The following is a 26,894-nucleotide window of genomic DNA, read 5'->3' as shown; positions in this document are numbered from 1 at the left end:
AGAATTATGGGCTTTGGTGAACGGTTCATTCAGTGGGTACAGGTTCTGTATTCTAGCCCTAAGGCGAGAATTAGAGCTAATGGAGGATTATCAGACTGTTTTCCCCTCGCCAGGGGTTCCAGACAGGGATGCCCACTGTCGCCCTTATTGTTTGCTCTTGCAATAGAGCCGTTGGCGGCGCATATTCGCTTATCTACAAGTATAGAGGGGTTTAGATATGGTGAACTGCATAATAAAGTGGCTATGTACGCTGATGATACCCTACTTTTCTTGGGCGATACTGGTGCGTCCCTGGATGCGGCCATGGCATTGATTGACAGATTTGGTAGCTTTTCCGGACTACGGATAAACTGGCAGAAATCCTCTTTGATGCCAATTGACGGGCAGGCCCTGGTAGGCAGACAAGTAGATAGTTTGGTGCCCTGGGTGGATAAATTTAAATATCTGGGATTACATATAACACCGAGACTAGCGGATTTTGAAGAACTAAATCTATCCCCTTTGCTAGCTACTTTTAGGCTTAAAGTGAGGTCATGGTGTAGGCTCTTTCTTTCGGTGGTAGGTAGAGTTAACCTTTTAAAAATGGTTATGATGCCCCAACTGATATATATACTGAATAATGCTCCAGTTTGGATCCCTCTGGATAGATTTAAGAAAATTCACTCTATATTTAGAGATCTTACTTGGAAGTATGGACAGGCTAGGATCAAACTGGAGACATTGCAGTATTCTAAGTCGGAAGGGGGCCTAGCTGTCCCTAACGCATGGATTTATTTTTTGGCTTCCCAATGTCAGCATTTTAAGGGATGGATTGATCTACAAGCACCAGATATGACTGGGCAGATATTGCAGCATTGGCTGGGCAGTCGTGACCTCATGGGCATTCTGGAAGGTTTAGGAATGCATGCAGGGAGGGAAAAACTTCCTCTGATTGAACTCATGAAAAAAGTTTGGGCAAAAGTGAAGCTGCTAAGAGGAGTGGGAGGTATTAGTGAACTTTCACCTATTGGAAAGAACCACTTGTTGCCAGAACTATTGGCCATACCAGGACTTAGGAACTGGGAAACTTATGGAGTGACGAGAATTGGACAATTAATTAAGGACAAGACATGTAAGTCATTTCAAAGCCTGCAGCAGGAATTTAATATCCCCAAGGAGTGGTTTTATAAATATCTTCAAATAAGACATGCCCTTGGGGTCACGATGCGGAAGGGATGTGTGATAGCTCAAATGGAGGTGGTCCATAAGCTTGTTCTTCCGTCGGGAGGGGGAAAAAGAGGGTTAATATCACAGGTGTACGCTCTTCTAATGGAAAAATTCTTAGAGGGATATCCGCTTTCAAGAATGAAAAAGTGGGAGGCTGACGTGGGGGATATGTCTAAGGATATGTGGGAAGATATTTTAGAAGCAGTCCCCAAGGTGTCTCTAAGTGAACAGGGCAAACTGTCCCAACTATTTATTATACACAGAGTGTACAAAACACCGGTGTTCCTGAAAAAGATAGGAGTAAGAGGTGATGACAAGTGCCCAAAGTGTATGGAAGATGGTGCAGACTTGTTACATATGTTGTGGTCTTGTCCAGTAGTTGCTAATTATTGGGAGGAAGTTGTAGAGATGATTAATAGTAAATTGACATTAAGAATTCAAAAAGATCCTAAGGTGTGTATTCTGGGGTATGTGTCTGAAATTGGAGGAAATGAACCGGTTAGGGTAGCTGCGGGGAGATTGCTATATGTGGCCAGGAAACTGATCGCTATGAGGTGGATCCAGGGGAGTCCGCCCACACTGAGTGAGTTTGAACGGAAGGTGCATGACATGCTGGTACTCGAAAAAGGGGTGTTTGTGAAGAGAGGGTGCCCTCAGAAGTTTGAAAAAATGTGGACTGAATGGTTATCTCATACCCACGTGGTTATATAGTCATGTGATGGTCAAGACCATTGTTAGGGTTGGGGGGTTAGGGTAGGGTAAGGGGGGGAGGGAGTTTGGAAAGGTCAAGTTTCTGGTAATTTTTTTTTTTTTTTTTTTTTGCCCATAATATGTTTTAGCAAAGGTATATGTAGTGTATGGATTCATGTTAATACTGAGTGGTGATATACTTATGAGTATTGTTGTTCACTGAATCTGCATCGTGGATAATTTAAAGAAGAAAAAGTCAACATATTGTATTATGTTATAATATGTATTTATTGTTTAATAAAAACGATTTGATTCAAAAAAAAAAAACTTTGAGGGAGCCCCATCATTCTGAAGACTGGTGAGAGCCATGGGAGTCTAAGTACTGCCGAACAATAAGTGGTTGTGTATATGAGCCATCAGTAGGCAAACTCCTGTAAAGGGGTTGTCCCACTACAGCAAATGGCATTCCTGATGTAGAGAAAGTTAATACCAGGCACTTACTAATGTATTGTGATTTTCCATATTCACTCCTTTGCTGGCTTCATTCATTTTTCCGTCACATTAAACACTGCCTGTATCCAGGAGTTACGACCACCCTGCAATCCAGCAGCGGTGGCCATGTTTGCATATTATAGGAAATTTCTCTAGCCTCCCTGGTGTCTGGGACTGTGGAAGTGTGCTTAGGCTTTTTTCCTGTGGTATGCGAGCATGACCACCACTGCTGGATTACAGTGTGGCTGTAACCCCTGAATACGAGCTGTGTATAATGTGATGGAAAAATGAATCCAGCCAGCAAAGGAGACAATATGGACAATCACAATACATTAGTAAGTGCCTGCTATTCACTTTCTCTACATAATGGTGTTTGCTGAAGTTAATTTACCCGTTTAAGAGCCTAGAGTCTCCATTTCTGGTGCCAACTTCCTACTCTAGTCACCATATGTCTGTTTTTTAGTGTCTTTGTCATGAAGGATCAGAAAGGAATTATTTTTACATGGAAATGACCTTTAATTTTATTTTAGAAATAGCCATGTGGAAAACTGTAAAAAAATAATCTATACATTAGAAAAAAGATGCAGTTGCTGCTAGCATTTTTATTTTATTTTTTTGTGTAGCTAATGGAAGTGACAGGAAAGAACCAGGATGAGTGCATAGTGGCGCTTCATGACTGCAACGGAGATGTGAACAGGGCGATTAATATACTTCTGGAAGGAAACTCTGACACGGTGAGACTGACTGCATTATTGCATGCTTTTTCTCTCTCTCTCTGTCTCTCTCTCTGTCTCTGTCTCTCTGTCTCTGTCTCTCTCGGTCTCTCTCTCGGATCCGTTCTTGCAATGCATTTGTGAGACTGGTCCGCATCCGGATCTGTCTACAAATGCTGTCCGTTTGCATGCAGATTGCCGAATCTGGCAGGCAGTTCCGGCGATGGAACAGCTTGCCGATTCACTCTGCTGCAAGTGTGAAAGTAGCCTAAATCAGTGGAGGCTTGTTCCTTAGGTCATAACAGATTTTATCATATGAGAAAATATTAGAGGACCAGTGGATACGTATTTGTAGCTCTGTTCCTCTGGGGAAAACAATTATTGTAGAAACTCTGGTTAGATCACCTTCAGATATTTATCTGCGGTCAGTTTTAGAACTTTCCCTTGTGACCAGAGAGTGATTTTAATCGACTTGTCCTTTTTTTGTCCTTATAGACGTCCTGGGAGACTGTTGGTTGCAAAAAGAAGAGCATTGGAAAAGAGAGCTCTGAAAACAAAGAAAACAGGGAGAAGAGAGGCGACAGAGAAGCAAGCCGTGGCCGTGGAACATCCAGCAGGCGTGGCCGAGGAGGAAGTCGTGGTAGAGAGTGTATGCTGCCAGTTATCATCCTGTATTGTAGGGTGGCACAGTAGATGGGGGGTCTAATATAGTTTCTTTCATGCAGTTAGAGCAGAAGAAAATGGCGTAGACAATGGCCCTGGAGACAGACCTACTGACCGTGGCAGACGTGGTCGTGGCAGAGGTACCGTAGTTTTCTCTCTGCTGGTTTTCACTCTCCTGTTTGTCAGATTTATATAATTATCTTGGGCATTTTGCACTTTATTAAATTCAGTGTATATGCATTTTTCTTTTCTTGGATTTATTAAACGCCCAAACGGGGCATCGGTTTACTGGGTGCAATGCTCTGGATTGGCAGTGGACTGCTTCTACTGTTGATCATTTGCCTTCTCACTTTGACGCTTGTCACGTAGTGGTTAGATCTTAGTACAAATGTTTTTCTTGCTTTTTTAACCCTTTTCCCCTTCCCTTGATTTGTACATCAGTATCTAATAATACCGTAATTCTTGGCTTATGACCTCTCTGTGGCTATTTTTAGCTTCAGTGTCTTGGTGTCACTTTTACGTAATGGGAGATTCTACATATTTTTATGGCAAACTACTGTGCAACTTTGGAACCTTTTAAATCAAAGGTCTGTTGTGCACACGCAGAAATATGTACACTTCTCTTTGACATAAGCAATATTCATTTTCCAACATCTTTTCTCCACAGGATTTGGAGGGCGCGGACGAGGTAGGGGAGCAGGAAGGTTTTCAGCACAGGGCATGGGGTAGGTCTTCAGCATGCACCTTGTCACGTGAACAGCTTTCATTATTGTTCCATCAGCTAACATGATTGTGTTCTTTGTTATAGGACATTTAATCCTGCAGACTACACTGAGTCCAGCACTAATGATGGCTTTGGTGTAAAACCAGAGGTATGGGAGACGGGTCAGAGTGACGGAGATGATGGGAATGGTAAGCGTTGTTCAATCTCAGCAATTCCTTTTCTTTTATAGATGTTGTCACTTCAGAAAATAGAATTTATCATGTAGAGAAAGTTAATGCAAGGCACTTACTAATGTATTGTGATTGTCCATATTTCTTTGTTTGCTGGCCAGATTCATTTTTTTTATCGCATTATACACTGCTTGTTTCCTTGGTCACAACCATGTTCTAAACACAACCATGGTATAAATGGTACCTGAGCTGTTGAAAGTTGAAAATTAGATAATACAAAATGATTAACCTTCTTAATGCATAACTTTTATTAAATACTTGATATAAAATAGTAGCCCATAATAAGGTATCAAATAAAATAAGTGTTGCATGATGTGCAGTGATTATCAGTGCTCAGAATAAAAAGCAAAGGTCTTACCAAGGGTCGTCCTGAAGTCTAGTGGTGGCTGAAGGAATGGGAGGGTGAGGAGGGGGGGGGGAGGGATCCAATACTGGGTCTCTTCCCTATATTTCCCTACTTGGCCTGAGCGAAATTGTAGTGCCCACGGAGTAATATGCTCACTCTAAAAAGAGCGACCCCACTGAGCCTTGCCTGACTACCTAGGTGTCCCTGATTGTCCGTATGCAGCTTTGTGACTGCCCAGCTTCGTCAGGGGACAAACTTATAAATCCTAGTATGAATATATGTCAACGTTCCAACGCGTTTCATTGGCCTAGGACCAAATTATCAGGGGAACCTACTGTAGATGGACTCAGCAGTATTCATAAGCTAGAGTCCATACAATAAGAACAGGGACCGAGCGCTGGTCATTCGCTCCAGTCCGGTCATAATAGTGTGCCCTTACTACCAGTAAGCATGTAGCGGAAGATCCTGGTAAACATGCGGTTTGACCTCCATCATGGTGCGTGTGGCAGCAAACTGGTCGGCGTTCCAGGTAGCCCACTTTAACATGTCTGGACCGCCGATAATCCCACCCCCTGTGGACACGTGACTGGTAATGTGATCCGACCAGTCACGTGTCATGTACTGCGCGCCCGCCCCTCCAGTTAACGCTCTAAGGAGATGTGGTTAGGTGAGCGCTCACGGAGAGGCCCTGGGCAAATTAGCTATGCCCTCTGGAGCTCTCACTATGGTTTAATGTGGTAGCTTAACATGCCAATTTCCATACACCTGTGCAGTTTGGTGAGTTCGAACAGCGCAAGTTAAAGCTTAAAGCTACAGGCTCACAAAACCAACTGGTGACAGTATATTATATGTTACATAACAAATACTGAGCAAACGTGTTTTTTTTTTATTTATTTTTTTACTTTTTATTTAATAACTATTAGCTATAAATAATAACTATTAGCCTCCTTAGGGGCTAGAACCCTTGTCGTATTCAACCTAATAGAGCTCTATTAGGGTAAATAGGACTTCACACTCTCCCTGCTGCCCTGTGTATAGTACACACAGCAGCAGGGAGTTGACTATGGCCGCCAGGCTTCAGTAGCGTCCTGGATGCCATGGTAACAGATCGGAGCCCCGCGATTTACACTGCTGGGGCTCCGATCAGAAGCTGCCACCCTGGGGCCACTTCCACCAATGATTTTATCATGTGGAGGGGGGCTGCAATTAATATAATACTTAGAAGAGGGGGAGTAGAAGGGAGGGGCTGTGGCCAAAACGTAGCCTGCATGTGCCGGCCATATCCCATACCTGGCCTCTATTACTGCGCGCCGTGATCCGCCGCAATTAACCCCTCAGGTCATGAGGGGTTAATTGCGGCGGATCACTGCGCGCAGTAATAGAGGCCAGGTATGGGATATGGCCGGCACATGCAGGCTACGTTTGTATTCAGGCATATTAACTATATTCATTGGTGGCGCAGTGGCCACAGTCCCTCCCCCTCCTCCTCCTCTGTGTTCTCATTGGTGGCGCAGTGGCCACAGTCCCCCCCCCCCCCCCTCCTCCTCCTCCTGTGTTCTCATTGGTGGCGCAGTGGCCACAGTCCCTCCCCTCCTCCTCTGTGTTCTCATTGGTGGCGCAGTGGCCACAGTCCCTCCCCTCCTCCTCTGTGTTCTCATTGGTGGCGCAGTGGCCACAGTCCCTCCCCTCCTCCTCTGTGTTCTCATTGGTGGCGCAGTGGCCACAGTCCCTCCCCTCCTCCTCTGTGTTCTCATTGGTGGCGCAGTGGCCACAGTCCCTCCCCTCCTCCTCTGTGTTCTCATTGGTGGCGCAGTGGCCACAGTCCCTCCCCTCCTCCTCTGTGTTCTCATTGGTGGCGCAGTGGCCACAGTCCCTCCCCTCCTCCTCTGTGTTCTCATTGGTGGCGCAGTGGCCACAGTCCCTCCCCTCCCCCTCTGTGTTCTCATTGGTGGCGCAGTGGCCACAGTCCCTCCCCTCCCCCTCTGTGTTCTCATTGGTGGCGCAGTGGCCACAGTCCCTCCCCTCCCCCTCTGTGTTCTCATTGGTGGCGCAGTGGCCACAGTCCCTCCCCTCCTCCTCTGTGTTCTCATTGGTGGTCAGCGGCAGCTGCACACAGTGGGGAGGCATGGACTCCCTCCTTCTCCACTGTGTCGGCTCAGGATAACATGGTGTGTGCCGAGAGCGGGGCATGCCATGTTATACCATGATATAAACAAAATCTCAATCGTTGGCCAAATTTATATAGTTTATATCGCATATAGTCTATATCGCCCACCCCTAGTCATCGCCCACCCCTAGTCCTCTCCCACCAGCCCAGGAACAAATTGGCATACGATGGGGCACAAGGACTCCCCATCGCATTGCGTCTGAGCTGGTGGTAGAAGCTGCCGTTAAATAGTAATTCCGCCCTACAATTTAGCTCAGGGTAAGTAGGGGAATAGACCCAGCATTGAATCCCTGGGTCACGACCACCCTGCAATCCTGCCGTGGTTGTCGTTTTTGCACACTAGAAAAAAAGCGCCATCCTGTGTGAGCTCTCATGCTCCTGGCCACCAGAGTGGCCAGTGCTTTTTCCTATATTGTGCAAGACTGAACACCGCTGCTGGTTTGCAGGGTGGTCGTAACCCCTGGATATGAGCAGTGTATAAATGTAATAAAAAAAGAATCAAGCCATCAAAGGAGGCAATACGGACAATCGCAATATATTAGTAAGTGGCTTGTATTAACTTTCTCTACATGATAAATGCCACTTACTGAATTTCTTTTTGACTTTGACGTTTAGCAGGAGGTGGCAGTGCTGGCTTGCATCATTCTGTTTGTAACTTTTTTTCTGAGGAGCATCCTATACTTACTGTCCACCTGTTTTTGTTTTTTTTTACAAGGAGCATGGAGAAATTCTATTGAAGAGTGGACAGCAGAAGACTGGAATGAAGATGTGAGTGCTTCTTGTTGCTTTTCAGAGAGCAATTGTGTGTCTTTTATTTTTATTTTTTTACTGCTTGAAGTCCCAGTAAGAGGACTGAAATGTCACTTCTGGTACGGTAATTAAAGAACACTACTTTTAATTTACTTTTTTGGGTGTGTGTATGTTAGATATATATATATATATATATATATAGATAGAGAGATATAGAGAGATATGGATATAGAGAGATATGGATATAGAGAGATATGGATATAGAGAGATATAGATATAGAGAGATATAGATATAGAGAGATATAGATATAGATATAGAGAGATATAGATATAGATATAGAGAGATATAGATATAGATATAGAGAGATATAGATATAGAGAGATATAGATATATAATTATATTTGTCCCTACCTTGCCGCTGCATATCCCTCACTGACCTCTATATCTTGGCTTTGAAGCGATGACCTTTTCATATGGACATATAACCCCTGCAGCCAATTAGTGGCTGCAGCGAACGCATGTCCATATCAAAACGTCATCACTGGAGGTCAAGATACAGAGATTGACGAGTGACCTGGGAAGATACTGCACGGGAGGAGTGAGTAATTGGTAAGGTGAGTATTACTCAGTTTGTCTTTTTATACTATTATTAGATTTAGGAAAAAATTGTAGTGGCTGAACTATGCCTTTTAAAGGGGTTGTCCCATCTTGTAAAGTTGCATTCATTGTGTTCCTTTAAGCATAATAACAGACTTACCCTGTGCATTTAATCATCATTATCGGTCTTTTTTGTGTAGTTAGCTGGTTGTCATTGGTTATGGCCATCGCTGATATACTGTAGCTGTGGCCATGCTTGCTCGGTGTCCTCCTCTGCCTGCCTTGAACTGTGCTGGCCGGGGCGTGCATAATCTCTTTCAGCAACTGCACTTAACATGGCTGGGGCTCAGAATACTGTAAAACTCCCTCACTGAAGAAGCTGCTATTAGACACTGCTAGCAGCAGCACTGGGAGCGCGTATAAGTAAGTGGTGCGATGAGATCACCAGAGCACGGCTTTCCTGTACTGTCAATCAAGCGCGATGGTACCGCCCCTGGCAGATACAGGAAGAGGGGCCCTGTGGAAGGTTAGTGAAGAGCACAGATGGGATAACCCCTTTAAAGTCCTACCTTTTATTATTAAAACTGAAGTAAATCCATGCCGTTTTATAGAATGTATCTAATTCTGATCCTGAGGTACAATCCAGAGCAGTCTTAATAATTCTGCAGGCTCCAGATCCAAAATCTTTAAGCGTTCCTTGCTTTTGCAACGTGTGCACAAAAGTAGCACTGCTGATTTGCATTCTGAGAAGTGTCCTCTTTACACCAGGCACTGTAGTCATCTGGTGTAGGGGATAAAAACTACTCTTCTCTCCTCATGTTAATTGTGTCTGTTGGCAACAAGTAGAATTATAAATGCAGCTCTAGAGTAGAATACAGGCTGTAACACAGGATCAGTACAAACAAATGTATTTACATATTGATTCAATTTTGGATTAAGTATTTAAGTGATGTATCAGTTTCATCACCTTTTGGCTTCTCCCTTGCAGCTTTCTGAAACAAAGGTCTTCACTGCATCTTCTGTTCCACCAGAAAATCAGATTACGGCTGGGCAAAGGTATGTATTATACGTCTACATAATATTAGCTTCCTTATATACTTATATTGGTTTTAGTAGTGTTTGACTTATATCATTTGTTTTTAGCATCGACCTGGTGACCCTGCTCCAGAAACCACAGCAAAACACTGAGCCTGGTTCTGTAGGCTTTGAGTCTTCTCAACAGCAGAATTTTGGTCAGGCACTGGTGTTCACAAATTCTCAGCACAGCTCTCAGATTCCATCTGCAACCACCGGCTCCAATGCTGTCAACAGCTTCACTCAACCAAGTCTGGTAGGTCTTTTTTTTTTTTTTTCTTCCTGTCTTAATCCAGTTGTTTGACCAGGTATAGATATTCGTTAGCTTTGCTGACCCTTTTGTGTGCCTGAGTATTATATATATATTTTTATTTTTTTGTGTAGTCTTCTGTGCTTGGTTCTGGGTTTGGAGAGATTGGGTCTTCAAAACTTACAAATTCTGCTGGCTCCCAGATACTGGAACAACTGAAAAACCCCAGTCTGGGGCAGTTCACAACTCCAAACGCTCAACAGAGTGGCAGTACCTCCACCGCTTCTTCATGGGACATAAAGCCTGTGCCGCAGGCGTCGGTCCTCGCTCAGTTTGGTAAGAACCACCTATTAAAATAAACCTATGATGTAAGAAGTATTATCACAAGCTTAAAGAGGTATTTCACATAATCACTGTCATGTTGTTCCTCCCTGCTACATTTTTTGGCCCTGTATTTCATACCCCCAGAAGTTTTTAGGTTTTTTATACAAATGATCGACAGTGGATATCAGTCCTCAAAAATGTTGATAATTTTCATGAGCCTTTTTCATTGCTTAAGATGCTGTCCTAAATTTGCAACTTCTTAATCCTTTCGGTTTAAACCTCGGGGTTCAGTATGTTACTTGTTTAGTTCATATTACTTGAGGATGCAATGAGCCCTCCCCATCTGTTAATGACAGCTGCAGTTGTAGGTTCGCTATATTAAGCACTGATTTCATTTTGTACTGCTGGCACAGGCAATTCTTTAAAGGGATATCCCTGTTGGAAAAAAAAAAGTTATCCCCCACAGTTTATGGGAACTGGCATCCTGTGCCTCGTTATGAGTGGCGTGGCAGGTTGAGCATGCACACTACTGCTCCATTCATCTGGCCTGGCCATCTCCATCAGTTCTAGAGATGGAATGGGCTGTTTTGACTTGCCTCTCCATTCATGCAGGGACACAGGGCCCCTATTCTTGTCGTCTTAGGGTCACTTCATTCGGACTTCTATCCAGTGTATAGTTTATAATTTGTTATAATCCTGTGAGGGCATTGTATCTTCTGTCCAGTACAGTGACAGAAATGGGCATTGTTAATGCAGGACTGTTCTTATACCAAGCCAGATGGCTGCTGTTATAGACTCTTGTCATACTGCCTGCATTGTTTCCTATGGCTGAACTATTCAGGTATGACAAGCATTCCTTTTACTCTAGACCAGCTGCTGTGGAACTACAACTCCCAGCATGCAAACCTGTTTGGCTGTTCCTTTAACTCCCATAGAAGTGAATGAAGCATTCTGGGACTTGTAGTTTAGGAAAAGATGGAGTGCCTGAGGTTGCTGATCCCTGCTCTAGACTTTAAAGCAGCTTTCCTCTATTTTAAGATTACTGACCTATCCTGAGGATAGATCATCAATATCAGGTTGGCTGAAGTCCGACTCCTGGCACCCCCATAATCAGCTGTATGAAGAGACTGCAGCGCTCTTGCAAGCGCTGCATTCTCTTCACTGTTTACCTGCTCAGTGTCGACATAGCTCCTGCATCTCATTTACTTTAATAGAGATCAGTTGTAGTTACACTCCTTCCCATTCAAGTAAATGGGACAGACACTGCTGCAATATTGATGGTGAGCAGGTAAACTGTGAAGCACTTGTATTGTGCCTCCACATAATACATGGACTTTAGCTTCTTGTAGCTTTGCAGGAAGCTTGAAGATAATAAATGTCTTCCATTCCACTTTCCAGCAGTTTACAGTAAGTAGAGGTGGAAATGCACATTGCTTTCATCCGTTCTTCCTGTACACTACAGAGGAACTGTAGTGCAAGGAAAGTGTAGTCCAATGTTCATACAGGAATACATTGTAGCTGAGCTGACTTGTGTTCTTCTATTTGTATCCTTGTATGTGCTTTATGGTGTTAATGGTGCTAATGCCCCCATCAGACAACCACTTGCTACCTCTGGGTGTTCCAGTATGTTTATGGTATATGTAATGTTATCTATATTATATGAATAGAAGCCTATAACACAAAACAAATCTCCTGGCAAAACTGATGTGTTAAAGACAGCAGAGGATCTGATTCAGGTGGCATGTAACACGGGGATTCAAAGTATAACTGTGTCATGCACTCCTCTCCCTCTGTATGTATACACATACATATACTTCAGGCGCCTATTGCGCTGGTAAAGGGTTTATGAGAATAAAAAAATATTATTATTATTATTATTTTTATTATTATTATTATTTTTATTTATTTTTTTCTCATAAAACTTTTACCAGCGCAATAGGCGCCTGAAGTTCAGATGTCTGTTGTGTTCTAGGATCCATACTCCTATACAGCGCTGTGTATGGATTTACTGAGTCCTGTACAGCATCGCTGCTTTGCTAAAGACTGGCATAACTTGGCTATGTCGGCGTGAAATGCTTACTCCTGCCCAGCGGGGAGCGAACTGAGCGGGCGCTGGGCAGGAGCTCGCATCCTTTGCCTATTGCAATTCAGATTTTTTGTTTTATTTTTTTCAGAACAGGTTATTAGTAAAGTAGAAGTGGATCAGTACTCGCCCTTTTAAGCTAATAACTCTTCACTTTATCGCCATAAACAGAAATGTGCAAATGTGACTCGTTTCGGCTAAACAGACTTGTTTAAACAAGCATCAGGTTAATAGAAAGTGTCAATAGGCCAAATTCTTTAATCTTTCTTTGTTTATTCAGACTTCAAATCGCAGCCAGAGCCGTCACCAGTGCTGAGTCAGCTCGCACAACGGCAGCATCAGATACAGACTGTCACAGCGCCACCTCCAGGTTTGGAGACCTTCTCATCACAGGTCAAACTGAGGGAGACTTCTCCAGTGAAAAGCTCCCCCAACATCAACAAAATGATTCAGCTTCCCAACTTGTCCCTGGATTCCCAAGCAATGTCTGTACAACAGACTCAGCATCAGAAGCACTTAAAACCCCAGAAACGGAGGATACCTCCCACTTCAAAGGTCAGCATCCTGGAGAGCAGTCCTTTTTATTCCGCAAGCTACAGTTTATTGGTCAGTGCATGGTTTGTGTTCGTGTTTTTTTTTTTTTCTCTTTATCACTTTTATTGTTCTATAAAGAGATCTCAAGTAACATAAATCAAGCCCTCAATTTTCTGTTCCTTCATTTTCACTATGCCAGGTTTTCGCAGCGAAGTGCTTTGGGAATGATTTAAAATGGTTTATTGGTTAGTGTTCCTGTCAGGCTGCTCAGCTGTGATGGCATATCATAGGCGGAATGGCATTATCATCTGTTTTAGAGCAGTGTAGGGAGGTTCTATCCTCTCTCCTTTCCCCAAGCTGGTAACCAGTCCTCACATTCTAGGACAGGTTGCTGGCGACCATTTTAAATGATTCCTAGAAAACACCTTTAAGAGCTATCAGAGCACAATGATGTTTATCTTTCCAAGCACATATCTGAATTATGTGTAGAGAACAATAATTCTGAGTGATCTGGTTGACTCCATTTTTTTATTATAGGAATACCCTGTATACTTTGTGGCATCTAGCTTAGTTAAAGTGTACCTGAGTTAAAAAAAAAAAAATTCATAGTGGCTGTGCAATCATAACTGTGAAGCTGTAGGCTTTTTTTTGGGGGTTTCCCTAATGTCTTCCTCAGCCAAATAATTCCCCTCTTGACCTGTACTGCAAAATGTATTTCACTCAGAAGCAGTGGGTGTCTTCCGTCTGTGGAAGTCTGCCAGTACTAAACTGGCAGTGACTTCTATACCATTACTTCCCATGTATGTATGTTTTCTTTTGGGGAGCTCACACAGCGGATGAGCGAGGGAAAACAGTCAGGATGCTCCTCTGCTTCTGAAAAGCTGTGAAGTGACAGGACTAAAATCAGGCTCAGGTGGTAACTGACACGCGCCAATTTTTTGAGGGCGCCCCCCCCCCCCCCATTTCATCTTTCTGTTGTTGGAGACATATCTAACGTAACAGGCAGTGGACTGCAAATTTGGTGGCAGCCGGACATCTAGTGGCCATGACTTTGCGGCTTTTTTTTATTTTTATATTTCAGGTTGATGCAGGCAGATTTTTTTAAATTAAGTGATTTTGACATTTGCTCATAACACCATTCTCAATTAAATTGTGTGAAAGTACGGAGTCTCTGCCTACAGCGGTGTATATTAAAGGGAACCTGTCATCACCTTTATGCTGCCCATACTAACAGCAGAATAAAGTGGAGACAGGTGAGTTGATTTCAGACGTCTGTCATTTTATAAGTTAAAAGTAAGTGGTTGCCGAGAACCAACATCTCAATCATTGCAGACTGGGCCTGGAAAAGAGTCCCAGCCACCTGAGAACAGTCCTGGTTATTCATGTATTCTTGCTCTCCCTGCCCACCATGTCTTCTACATAGAGAGAAAGGGGGAAAACTAGGTAGAACTGCCAATCAGCAGATGGGCGGGAGACAGGAGATTATGTATAACCATGACTCTTCTCAGGTAGATTTGACTTTTTCAAGGCCTGTGCTGCAATGATTATGATGCTGGTTCTCAGCAGCCACTTACTTAGTGGCACACCGCTGAAATCAGCATTTCTGTATTTCTGTCACTAATTTATGCTGCCCTCAGTGAAGTCAGCATAAAGTTGATGACTGGTTCCCTTTTTAAAGAGGACCTTTCACTAGAATAAAAAATGTAAACTAAGCATACAGACATGGAGAGGGAGAGGTATAAGCAGTAGAAAGAGGGAAAGGTATAAGCAGTAGAAAGAGTGAAGTGCTTATGCCGCTGTACAGAACACTGGTGAGACCTCACTTGGAGTATTGTGCGCAGTACTGGAGGCCATATCTCCAGAGGGATATAGATACTCTAGAGAGAGTTCAGAGAAGAGCTACTAAACTAGTACATGGATTGCAGGATAAAACTTACCAGGAAAGGTTAAAGGACCTTAATATGTATAGCTTGGAAGAAAGAAGAGACAGAGGGGATATGATAGAAACTTTTAAATACATAAAGGGAATCAACTCGGTAAAGGAGGAGAGAATATTTAATAGAAGAAAAACTACCACAAGAGGACACAGTTTTAAATTAGAGGGGCAAAGGTTTAAAAGTAATATCAGGAAGTATTACTTTACTGAGAGAGTAGTGGATGCATGGAATAGCCTTCCTGCAGAAGTGGTAGCTGCAAATACAGTGAAGGAGTTTAAGCATGCATGGGATAGGCATAGGGCTATCCTTCATATAAGATAGGGCCGGGGGCTATTCATAGGATTCAGTATATTGGGCAGACTAGATGGGCCAAATGGTTCTTATCTGCCGACACATTCTATGTTTCTATGAGAGCGGCGCCCAGGGATCTCCCTGCACTTACTATTATCCCTGGGCGCCGCTCCGTTCTCCCGGTATAGGCTCCGGTAGCTTCATATGTTCAGTTCAACTGGGTGGAGCCTGACGGCGTCTCCTTCTCCCAGGCTGTAGCGCTGGCCAATCGCAGCGCTCAACTCATAGCCTGAGAGTTGTTTTTTTTTCTCTCAGACTTTGAGCTGAGCGCTGCGATTGGCCAGCGCTACAGCCTGGGAGAAGGAGACGCCGTCAGGCTCCACCCAGTTGAACTGAACATATGAAGATACCGGAGCCTATACCGGGAGAACGGAGCGGCGCCCAGGGATAATAGTAAGTGCAGGGAGATCCCTGGGCGCCGCTCTCCATGTCTGTATGCTTAGCTTACATTTTTTATTCTAGTGAAAGGTCCTCTTTAAGTAAACTTTCCTGTTTTCAAGAGAATTCCCCCTCCCCAGTGCAAATTTTTGTCCCTCTTCAGTTTATTTTATATGTTGAATGGTCCATAACCCCATATGTCGCATGTGCTGTGGGTGTAGAGCTCAGTCTATGCACTCAAGATATACCTACCGTTCGCTGTCACCAACTACCAATTTCTGGACACTCCAGCAGTCAGAGGGTTAATCTAATAAAGGCTGAGAGTTCTTTAAAGCATACAAGAACTACATTTGTACCTCTCTGGTTCACAATACAGGGATATTAGGAGAGAAAGTAGTTGGCTGACTTGTCTTGTGTATGGCTGGCTTAACACTGAGGAATGAGGGATGCATACCTTAGACTTTGGTTTGGCTCTCTACTTGAACCACTTTTTATTGTAAATGTCATATTATTAAACCCAAGTTTTCTTTTAAGTCCAGCAATAGAAAATAGAGCTTTTTCTTTCATCTTCACTGTTATTCCCCAGTGTGGATGAGATATTTGCAGTTTTCACAGACCAGCACTAGGTGTGCAGCACTACAATGTTGCTCACCTGTCCTCAGGAAAGGTCATCAATATCCTATGGGCTCTGGACACCCCTGCCGATTTGATATTGCTGACCTATCTTGACGATGGGTCATGACTTTTGTAGCGCTGTACAACCCCTCTAAGGGTCCATTCACACATCCGCAGAATGGGTCTGCATCCGTTCCGCAAATTGCGGAACGGGTGCGGACCCATTCATTCTCTATGGGGCAGGAATAGATGCGGACAGCACACAGTGTGCTATCCGCATTTCTGGAGCGTGCCCCCGATCTTCTGGTCCCCGGCTCAGGAAAAAAATAGAACATGTCCTATTCTTGTACACAATTGCGGACTAGAATAGGCAGTTCTATGGGGGTTCTATTGCGGATCCGCAATACACTACGGACGTGTGAATGAACCCTTAGCCTGTTCCCCTCTCCCTGTCGTTTGCCATATCTGGCAGGCTATTATCTATGTGCCAGAGGTAGCAGAGTCCTGTACTGTTGCCAGCAGTGAGAATGAATGAAGTGACAGAGTGCATCTGAGGTTGGTGGGGTTCCAGCAGGTGGACCCCAAGGGATAACTTTTAATTGGAATATCCCTGTATAGTCCCAAAGCTCTCATCACTGCTATGAACTGTGCCATAGTGGACATATTGTACCAATCAAGTTCCTGTATGTATGTGTTTGTGTATATATAATACACACTCTCATCTCCCGGATATCTAGGTGGTTTTAAAATTGGGCACATATTGTCTGTTGTATAATAAAATGGCATAGAGATGGGGGAAATAAGGAAGATCTTTTAAATTGTCACTAGACTTTCAGCTTAGCATAAATCAGTAGTACAGGCAATTATTAGAAACTTTGTAATATATCTTATTAGAGACGTGCCCTGTTATGGAATTATCAACCGTTTTCATCCCCCATCTGCCACTTTCCCTTTTTCTAAACTTATTTCTGAGAGGTATGTGAGAAGTCAGTGTGAGTCTTCCTGTCTGCGGTATCGGATTATATCGTCCCGTAGAAAGGGGGAATGAGAAGGGAGGAAGTGCGGAAAGAAACAAAGACACATAATAGGGGAAGGCCGATTCAGAAGCTAATAACAGTGAGTTGGGGACAGAATCTGCTGTTTCCATAGGTAGTCTATGGGGAGCAGCTTGTGTCCACCCTCCACTCAGAAGTAACTGAGAATTAGAGATTCAGCATGCCACAAGTTATATAGTGATTTGATATGGTGATATTACCTACGTGCACACGCCAGCTTATTCTGAGAAATCTTCTGGAACAACGGGTACATTTTTAAGCCAATGATATTGAGGATTGAATTCCTTGTGGCTACAGCTGGTGCAAACCCACTGTTGCCCTTAGGATTAATGTGTGAAACCTTGTCATTTCCCCTCAGATCCCCTCATCTGCAGTAGAGATGCCAGGATCAGCCGACGTCACAGGATTAAATGTTCAGTTTGGAGCCCTGGAGTTTGGATCTGAGCCCTCCTTGCCGGAGTTTGGATCAAACACAAGTCCGGATAATGCAAGTCAGACAACAAACAACCTATATTCAAAAAGCATAAGGTGAGGAAGTTGTCTTAATTTCAAAACTTAATTTTCCATTGTGAGTCATTATTCTCCAAAATAAAAGCATTAACCCCTTAACGCCCACGGACTTAAGGTCCGCGGGGCTCTGGGGAACGATCGGGGGGCAGTCGTGGCACCATGCTTGCTCTTACTGGCAGGCAGCCATGAGACCGGCACATCGCAGCGCAGGAAGCTGTCAGAGGCGTCGGGGGGTGGCAGGTGCTGAACAAGTCAGCACCGGTCACCTCAGAGGTGAGACAGAGGGGACACCAGTGTTTTGGGTCCCCTGCCAGCGCTGCTCTTGGCTGGAACAACGCTCCAGCCAATGGTAGCGCTATAGCTGCACAGGAAGAGGCAGAACTTCCCTGCATGCAGCCATTCTAGCTGGTGGCTGCATGCAGTGAGGTTATGTGCTGCTTGTTGGCTTGCTGGGACGTGTGGTGCACACCACCGGGATTTAACCCCTTTCCTGCTGAAAAGAAAAACATCTGGAATTTTTTATTTTTCATTTGCAGCTGTTCCAGATCCCTAAACCATTCTCTGTCCCTCAATATATCATTGACCACTTCAGCACTAAGTTTGCTGAGGTGTACAACCCCGATAAAAAGTGAATGGGTCCGGATTCAGTTCGGGTGCAATGTGTTCAACTCACGCATTGTACCCGCGCGGAATACTCGCCCGTGTGAAAGGGGCCTTACTGTTCAAAGGGAGGATTAGATATATCGCGATATATTGTTTTCTATATTGGGGGGGGGGGGGGTGTTTAAACTTATTATTTTTTTTTTTTACTTTTATTTAATAACTATTAGCCTCCTTAAAGGGAGTCTGTCACCAGATTGTGACCTTATAGACCGCTTACATAGTGCTCTAGCATAGCAGTCTATGATTCTAATGGTACCTTTGATGTTTTCTTGTGAAGTTCCCCCAAGGCAAAAACTTTTATTCATATGTAAATTAGGGCTCGCAAGTGCCCAGGGTGGCGTTCACCTCGTTGGTGCCCAGGCTGTTCTGCCTCTTTTCGTCATATCCCCGCCCCAGCCTCTTCCTGCCCCTCCTTTGCGTCCTTCTCTGCAGCGAGATCCCGCGCCTACGCTATCCATTGCTTGGCCGGGGCATGCGCACTGCGATGCCCATTGTGGGCACTGCATCGCAGTAGCTACTGCGCATGCACCAGCCAACGGCGAGGAGGCGGACCAGAGACACCCACAATGGGCATCGCAGTGCGCATGCCCCGGCCAAGCAATGGATAGCGTAGGTGCGGGATCTCGCTGCAGAGAAGGACGCAAAGGAGGGGCAGGAAGAGGCTGGGGCGGGGATATGACGAAAAGAGGCAGAACAGCCTGGGCTCCAACGAGGTGAACGCCACCCTGGGCACTTGCGAGCCCTAATTTACATATGAACTGGCAGAGGGGCCATCTTGAGAAGGTCGTCCTATTGTAAATGTTTAAACAGCCGTAACTAATAAACAGTGGTATGTGAAGAAACTAAAGATTGCTTTATGCATAATGCTGCTGCAGCAGTAACATATGCTAAAATAGATTTTTTGATGAAAACATGACAGCTACCCTTTAATGTCAGTGCTCGCTTTGAAATATCTTTTTGGGCCAGTGAACTGGCACCATCACTAATGATAAAATGACGAGCCCTCCAATCCAGTTTGGTCAGTGGGTTCCCCATAGAAATCTAATTGAGACAACTGTTTAGTACCACCACTGTAAACATCTTGTCCATTAAGCCTATTAAAACTGAAGTTTTTTTGTTTTTTCTCTCCTTGAAGGAAGCACATTTAATACAAATTAAGTTGTGCTATTACTAAATGTAGTAATCGTATTTCATACTCTTCCACGTTTCTCTTCCTAGTGACTCCCTGAATACCTCTTTGCCAATATCAAGTTCTGTGCCGGAGCCAAGCTACACCTCGCCAGTAATCACAACTTCCAGTCACAGTAACTCTACGCAGAGCACCAGTCCAGTCACAATCTCCTCTTCTTCCTCCTCCTCTTACGACCAGACATCTGTGCACAACAGAATAGGATACCAAAGCTCCATGTCGACCCCCGAGGTGGTACCTGTCACTGTAAGCTCCTTATTCAAATTGCAGTTTATATGTTGTTTAAAGGGGTTGTCCGGGTTTACAGCTGACCCCGGATATATCCCCATCTTCACCTCCGACCAGCAGTGTGCCGATGTAAAAAAAGAGCCCTTTCCTTGCGCGATGCAGGGTAAGAAAGCATCGAAGCATGAAATACTCCGATGCTCATATCTGAGGGGATGTGGATATGTCCGGGTTAAGCTCTGAATCCGACAACCCCTTTAACAAAGAATGTGATGCAGTTACTATATACCTCCAACCTCTCCCTTTTTGTATGATTTTTTTTTTCTACTGCCTTATGTATCGAATATACAAAGCGGTGTTTATCTATGTGTTTATGTCCGCTAAAGGAATCTGCACCGTCGCATTTACAATCGCGTTAGGTGTCCGGAAAGGTTTTAACCTCGGTCTCTGCTCTCTAGGACGTATCGTTCCTGAGATATAAAAATGCAAATGTGTCACCTCACATGACCTACATTAGCCAATAGAAGCCTGCAGGTCTTTCTCCTTATATCCCAACTGCCATACACAGTCCGATGACCCTTATCAGCCAATATAAGCTCGCAGGCCCTTAGTCTCCCACTCCGCAGCAGACGGGGATTGAAGAAATGAAGGTAAAAATCAACTTCTGTCAGCTGCAGGGGTGGGAGGGAGGGTGACTTTCTCCCTGCAGCTCATGCTCAGACAGCACAGTGCTGCTGTCTGAGAGTGAGCTGTTCAGAAGGACATTCCTTTGTCCGTCCAGGCTCTGCTCCAGACGGAGGGCAAGGGAGTCTGAAAGCCGGACTGTCTGGCCTAAAACTGGACCTCTGGCTACCCTAGGGGCAGGCTTCTGTGGAGGTCACAGTTAAGAGCGACTGTCCGCTATGGAGGTTAGTGTTAAGGGGCGGATTGCTGTAGAGGCCACTGTTAAGGGGGCGGGGTGTTGTGGAAATCACTGTTAAGGAGATGGGGTACTGTGGAGGTCACTAATAAAGGGACGGCCGCTGTGAAGATCACTGTTAAGGGGGCGGAATGCTGTGAAGATCATTGTTTAAGGGGCGGGAGCTGTGTAGATCTCTGTTAAGGGGGCAGGGAACGGTGGAGGTCACAGTTATGACTTATTCACACAACCGTGGTTTGGTTCCGCATCAGAGCTGCATTTTTGCGCCTTAGATGCGGACCCGTTGACTTTTTTGCAGATCCGCAATTTGTGGACCGCAAAACATGGCACGTTCGTGTGAAGAAGCCCTTAAGGGGACGGTCCGCTATGGAGGTAACTGTTAAAGGGGGGGTGAGGTCACATTTTAAGGGAACGGAGCTCTGTAGAGGTCACTGTTAAGAGGGTGGGTTATTGTAGAAATCACTATTATAGAGCCTGGGTGCTGTGAAGGTCACTAAAAAAGGTGCGGCCACTTTGGAGGTCACTGTTAAATGGGAGGGCGCTGTGGATGTTACTGTTAAGGGGGCAGGCCGCTGTGGAGGTCACTGTTAAGGGAGGAGGGGACTGTGGAGGTCTCTGTTAAGGGGGTTGGGAATGGTGGAGGTCAGTTAAGTGGACTGTAACCTATGGTCAGTGTTAAGGGGCGTGTGCTGTAGAGGTCACATAAGGGGGCGGGCCTCTGGAGGTCACTGTCAAGGTTGTGTGGTTCTGTGGAACTCGCTGTTAAAGGGGCAGGCTGCTGTAAAGGTCAAAGTTAAGGGGTTGGGCTGCTGTGGATGTCCCATTTTAAGGAGATGGGGCATTGTGGGGGGGAGCGGTCAGTGTTAAGGGGCAGGGTGCTGTAGATGTCACTGGTATAGTGGATACTGTATCTTTTAACGACACACTCAACCATTAAGTGAAATAGATGAATTATACCCGTGCGAAGACGGGTCCTTCTGCTAGTTGTATTATAATTGTATGGTGATTTGATGTTTTCTGGCACTGTCTAATGTATAAATGAGCTTCAGATTTGTTTAAATTTTCTGGCGCAAGAAACCAGGGATAGGAAAGGGTCTTCTTTTATTTTCTTAGTTAAATAAAATAAAATTCAAATATAAAATACATTTCAGGGATCAGCAGGTCCCTTTCATCAGCTCAGGATTGCATACAAAACAATATATGGATTGTGGATTTATATACCCTTGTGCAGAAAGCGCCAAAATTAAAGGGGATGTGTCCATGTGGGAAAAGAAAATGGTCCATTTGATGGTAAAATTAAAGATTTTATGATAAAATAGAATGATAAAAGAGGAACTTAATAAGTGTGAGGAATCTCTAATATATAAAACCTTAATTAAAGATAAAGGATCGCGTCTGTGCTATCGTGAACCTTATATCAGACTCTACACTCTAACCATAGGAGGTTCCCATGGAGCTAGGAACGCTCATCAGGGAGGAGTGTAGCCTAATCTCAATGTAAGGGACTCTGGGAGGCCAGGAAGAGCCCTGAGGACACCGTAACTACAAATGTCCCGCCCCTCAGAGCCGACTGTACACTTTACACACGGGAGGTTCCCATGGCGATTGGGAACTATTCCAGTGTGAAAGTTGAAAGGAAGCCTCTGAGTGACTGTGGGGGAAGGGGTGCACTGGATTACTGTGTGCATGATAATGACATTCGAGAATTGATTCATTTAGAATACAAATGAATACCTGAATTAATTGCATATATAGTTAAATTAATTTCTGAAAGGTAACTGATAAAATAAATTAAATTAAAAAATTTTTAAGAAATAACACATTGACCCTTTGCCTGCATTGGATATAATGTACAAATGAAGCACATTTCTCATGTCACAAATCTCGATCTTCCTGACACTGGGCATGGACAACGTCTTATGCACTTGCTACAAACCTACCGTAATTAATACACTAATGGAGAATGACCCTTTGTGAACCCTTAAGAATTTTCCATATTTCAACATAAATTTGAATTAAAACTACACCAGGTTTTAAAGCAAATCTGAAAAGTAGGTAAAGATAAGAAAATCAAACAAATGAGTCAGAAACATTAGACTTGATCATGTATTTAGTGGGTTAAATGGTCCAATATCAGTTAAGTGTTTTCAATCAATAGGATGACAATCAGGTGTGAGCAGGCCATCTGACTGATCTTCATAACACGTTTGTGGATATGTGTCGTGATATGATCAAAGGAGGCCTTACGCACTCGACTGTATCATCTTGAAAGATCCACATCTTCCCGTTCCACATACCCTGCCCTATGTTAAAAATGCCTATTCTTGGTGGGGGGGCGCATTTCTAGCCGATTACTTAAGGCAAGGCTTCACAAACCCTTCATTGTATTAAGCTTTCATTTATTTTGATTTTAGAACGGACACAATGGAATTCGGGCACAAGTGTCTTTGAACAGTAAGTACAGTTTTTGTGAACATTACCATTGTTTGCGTTCTCCTGACTTATGCAGCAGTAACATAAAACTGGAGTCGTTAAGAAGTTTTCTCTATAACTGTAGCCTTTATTATGGCTATCAACTTTCCCCAGAATCGTGCCCCTGTTGCGAGGGCAGAGCTACTGAACAAGACAATGATGGTTCATTCCAAGCACATATCCTAATTATTGTGTGGACAACAACTTGCTGAGTCTTGTGCCAGTCTCAGATTGACGTCATCTCTTAATCCATAGCAAACTGTCTCTCTATTAGAATCCTCTTTAGCACACAGCTGGCACATGGCATTGGAGATGCTGCCAAGCTCTTAATGTTTAATTCGTTTTCCCCTGGTACTCTGCACAGTTTCCAGGACTGATGCTATAAGTAATTTTTTTTTTTTAAATCAGAAACCTCCTTTAGTGTGTTTTACGTATAAACTTGGCTTTATCCCTGGACATAAATGATGAAGTCCTAAATCTTTTTTTTTTTTTTTTTGTCTTTACATATACTCTCTGGAGCAAGGGTCAGCAACCTTCGTCACTCCAGCTGCTGTGAACCAATTCCTGGCATGCTCCATTCATTTCTGTGGGAGTTAGGAGAAGAGCAGAATAAGCATGCATGCTGGAAGTTGTAGTTTCACGACAGCTGGAGTGCCAGAGGTTGCTTACCCCTGGTCTCATGATTTAAATACAGTGTGTTCTCAGCATGCGCTTGCGTCTGACTATGGCAAGGGATGGGAAGTATTTTACAGATGGGTCTGTGGAGAGGTGAATTATATGTCTCTCTATAGCTAGGTTATGACTAGGGATGAGCGAATTGACTTCAGATGAAACATCCGGAGTTGATTCGCATAATACTTTGAATACTGTACAGAGTGAGTGCTCCGTACAGTATTAGAATGTATTGGCTCCTATGAGCCGAAGTTATTACTTTGCGAAGTTTCGCGAGACTTCGCATAATTTCATTAATTTCAACTGTAAAAAACAATTTCCCGATCTCTGGTTCGGTTCCAAGTAATAAATTCAGCTCATAGGAGCCAATACATTCTTAGAATGTATGGAGCACTCGCTCCGTATAGTATTCAAATGAAGTATTATGCAAATCAACTTCGGATGTTTCATCCGAAGTCTATTCGCTCATCCTGAGTTATGACCACAGAGCTTGCATAAACAAAAGGTGTGACTATTCAGTGCTCCAGACCAAAAAAAAAATAATCAAGGAGCCGTTGGCACCTAAACTGAAAAATTTAAGAGCCAAATAAAATTTTTAGTCGCCAAATTTAAAATACATATAATTACGGTATAATAAAAGACATGTCTTACCTAGGGTTGTCACGATACCAAAATTTTGATTAGATTTCGATACCATAAAAAAATAGTGATGCTCGATAGCACATGAAAAAAGAAAACGCCAAAAAAAGCTGTGTGCATTCCACATTTTATGTTTTAGTTTTTTTCCCGTTAGGGTGCTCACTGCATAGGAGATATTTTTAAATATTTTAATAGTTCGCACTTTAAAACTGTAATATGTTTATTTTTTATATATATGTTAATGTAAAAATGGGAAAAAGGGTGATTCAAACTTTTTAGTATTCTGTTTTTTTTGTTTTTTTTTTGCTTTTACTTACTTACTATTAGCCCCTTTAGGGGCTAGAACCTGGGATCTTTTCATCCCTTGTCCTATTCACCCTAAAAGAGCTCTATTAGGGTGAATAGGATCTCGCACTACCTGCTGCCCTGGGCATAGTGCACACTGCACCAGGGAGATTACCATGGCAGCCAGGGCTTCAGTAGCGTCCTGGCTGCCATGGTGCCCGATCTGAGCCCCACGTTTACACTGGTGGGGCTCAGATCAAAAGCTGCCACTGCTCCACCAATGAGGAGGAGGGGAGGGGACCCTGTGGCCACTGCGCCACCAATGATTATAATAGTTATAATACGGGCTGGGGGGGGGGGGGGGCGCCCCCTGCGCCACCAATGAATATAATTAACACATTCATTTAAGTGAATATAGTTTATGCCTGAATACAAACGCAGGCTGCGGGTGCCTGCCATATCCCATACCCAGCCTCTATGACTGCCCTCTGCGATCCGCTGCAATTTACCCCTCAGGTGCCGCACCTGATGGGGTTAATTGCGGCAGATCGCGGCGCGCAGTCAAAGGCTGGGTGTCAGGTATGGGATATGGCCGTCACCTGCAGCCTGCGTTTGTATTCAGGCATAAACTATATTCATTGGTGGTGCAGTGGCCACAGCCCCTCTTCCTCCCTGCTATCAGTCCATTGGTGGCAGGGGCACAGGGAGGAGGGACGGACTCCTTCTCCCCTGTGCTGCTGAGGTGAACATGGCGCATGCTGAGAGCGGCACGTTCCATGTCGGTGCAACTCGCCTGTGTCTCCTGAATGAAAGCCCAGCGGAGGGTCTACAAAGTCTTGTCGCCATTTTGATATTCTCAATTCACGGATTATATAAATGATAAGGATATTAGGTCTCTGATATAAAACTAATCACGGGTGAATAAATAGAGGCGCTAAAACTGCAACGTTTGATATGCACGCTGGTGGGACAGCTGATGCTCTGTACTTTTTTAACCACGTCCCATCTGGGCCATTTGCCCCCTTCTGACCAGGCCTAATTTTGCAAATCTGACATATCTCACTTTATGTGGTAATAACTTTGGAACATCTTTACTTATCCAAGTCATTCAGAGATTGTTTTCTCGTGACACATTGTACTTCATGATAGGCATAAATTTGAGTCAATATATTTCACCTTTTTATTTATGTAAAAATTCGCAATTTTTTAAATTTCAATTACTTTGCTTTTAAAACAGAAAGTGATACCTTATAAAAGATTTATTTCTTAACATTCCCCATATGTCTACTTAATGTTGGCATCATTTTGTAAATGTCATTTTATTTTTTTAGGACGTTAGAAGGCTTAGAAGCAATTCTTCCAATTTTTAAGAAAATTGCCAAAACCCACTTTTTAAGGACCAGTTCAGGTCTGAAGTCACTTTGTGGGGCCTACATAGTGGATACCCCCATAAATGACCCCATTGTAGAAACTACACCCCTCAAGTTACTTAAAACTCTCAGAAGCGTATTAGAGTAGAGCGAGCCTCCTCCTCTGAGGCCTCACTCTCTCCGCCACGCGTGCGCACCCAGACGGGCCTCTCCTCTCCAAAGGATTCGCTCTCTGAAGGTGAATTGGCGGTTTCAGATTTGGAAATGGACTCGGCCCTGCCGTCCAAGCTAGCCTCAGCGATGGGCCAACTCATCTCTGATATTCGTGACACCTTTAAGGTGCAGGGATGACCCCCCCTAGCTCGGACGCAGCTAGCGTCTCCTTTATCAGACCCAGGCAGGCCTCAAAAGTCTTTCCAATCCACTCTGATTTCTCCTCCGTGGTGTCTAAGGCTTGGGCTCGCCCGGACGCCCGTTTTGTCAACCCAAAGAAGCTGGACATTTGCTATCCTTTTCCAGCTGATGTCGTGGCCACCTGGTCTTCCCCACCCAAGGTGGACCCCCCTGTGGCTCGGCTGTCAAAGAACACGGCCATCCCTGTTCCCGACGGGTCCTCTCTTCAGTCCAGCGGAGGACCGTCGCATGGAGACCCTTTCCAAGGGCATTTTTGCTGCCTCCGGTTCTGCTCTCAGACCGGTTTTTGCCTCTGCTTGGGCAGGGAAAGCAATCTCTGCTTGGGGTGCGCAGCTGGAACAGGAGTTGGACCTCAG

At 44.2% G+C, this 26,894-nt stretch overlaps 1 protein-coding gene and 2 non-coding genes across 12 annotated transcripts in view; all 3 read left to right on the top strand.

Moving 5' to 3' along the window:
* UBAP2 (ubiquitin associated protein 2) overlaps nucleotides 1–26,894 on the top strand; it is a 97,033-nt gene that overhangs the window by 40,981 nt on the left and 29,158 nt on the right. For 7 of the 10 annotated variants that reach the window (XM_040421168.1, XM_040421171.1, XM_040421173.1 and 4 more), the window contains exons 4-16: nucleotides 3,012–3,122; nucleotides 3,597–3,750; nucleotides 3,827–3,904; nucleotides 4,432–4,489; nucleotides 4,573–4,676; nucleotides 7,947–7,999; nucleotides 9,568–9,635; nucleotides 9,723–9,909; nucleotides 10,038–10,239; nucleotides 12,591–12,916; nucleotides 17,539–17,708; nucleotides 19,572–19,788; nucleotides 23,101–23,140. In XM_040421168.1, the coding sequence (XP_040277102.1) occupies nucleotides 3,012–3,122; nucleotides 3,597–3,750; nucleotides 3,827–3,904; nucleotides 4,432–4,489; nucleotides 4,573–4,676; nucleotides 7,947–7,999; nucleotides 9,568–9,635; nucleotides 9,723–9,909; nucleotides 10,038–10,239; nucleotides 12,591–12,916; nucleotides 17,539–17,708; nucleotides 19,572–19,788; nucleotides 23,101–23,140 (1,768 nt within the window). The remainder of the gene's footprint in view (nucleotides 1–3,011; nucleotides 3,123–3,596; nucleotides 3,751–3,826; nucleotides 3,905–4,431; nucleotides 4,490–4,572; nucleotides 4,677–7,946; nucleotides 8,000–9,567; nucleotides 9,636–9,722; nucleotides 9,910–10,037; nucleotides 10,240–12,590; nucleotides 12,917–17,538; nucleotides 17,709–19,571; nucleotides 19,789–23,100; nucleotides 23,141–26,894) is intronic. The other 3 variants (XM_040421175.1, XM_040421176.1, XM_040421174.1) reach the window with 1 other exon arrangement.
* LOC120992698 lies at nucleotides 13,280–13,360 on the top strand. The gene has a single exon (XR_005777087.1). It is a non-coding gene; the product is annotated as a small nucleolar RNA SNORD121A (small nucleolar RNA).
* LOC120992699 lies at nucleotides 23,303–23,382 on the top strand. The gene has a single exon (XR_005777088.1). It is a non-coding gene; the product is annotated as a small nucleolar RNA SNORD121A (small nucleolar RNA).

The sequence above is a fragment of the Bufo bufo genome, chromosome 2 (genome assembly GCF_905171765.1).
Source record: "Bufo bufo chromosome 2, aBufBuf1.1, whole genome shotgun sequence".
Classification (NCBI taxonomy): Eukaryota; Metazoa; Chordata; class Amphibia; order Anura; family Bufonidae; genus Bufo; species Bufo bufo.
The sequence above is the reverse complement of the archived record's forward strand: the minus strand, read 5'-3'. Positions and strand labels throughout refer to the sequence as shown.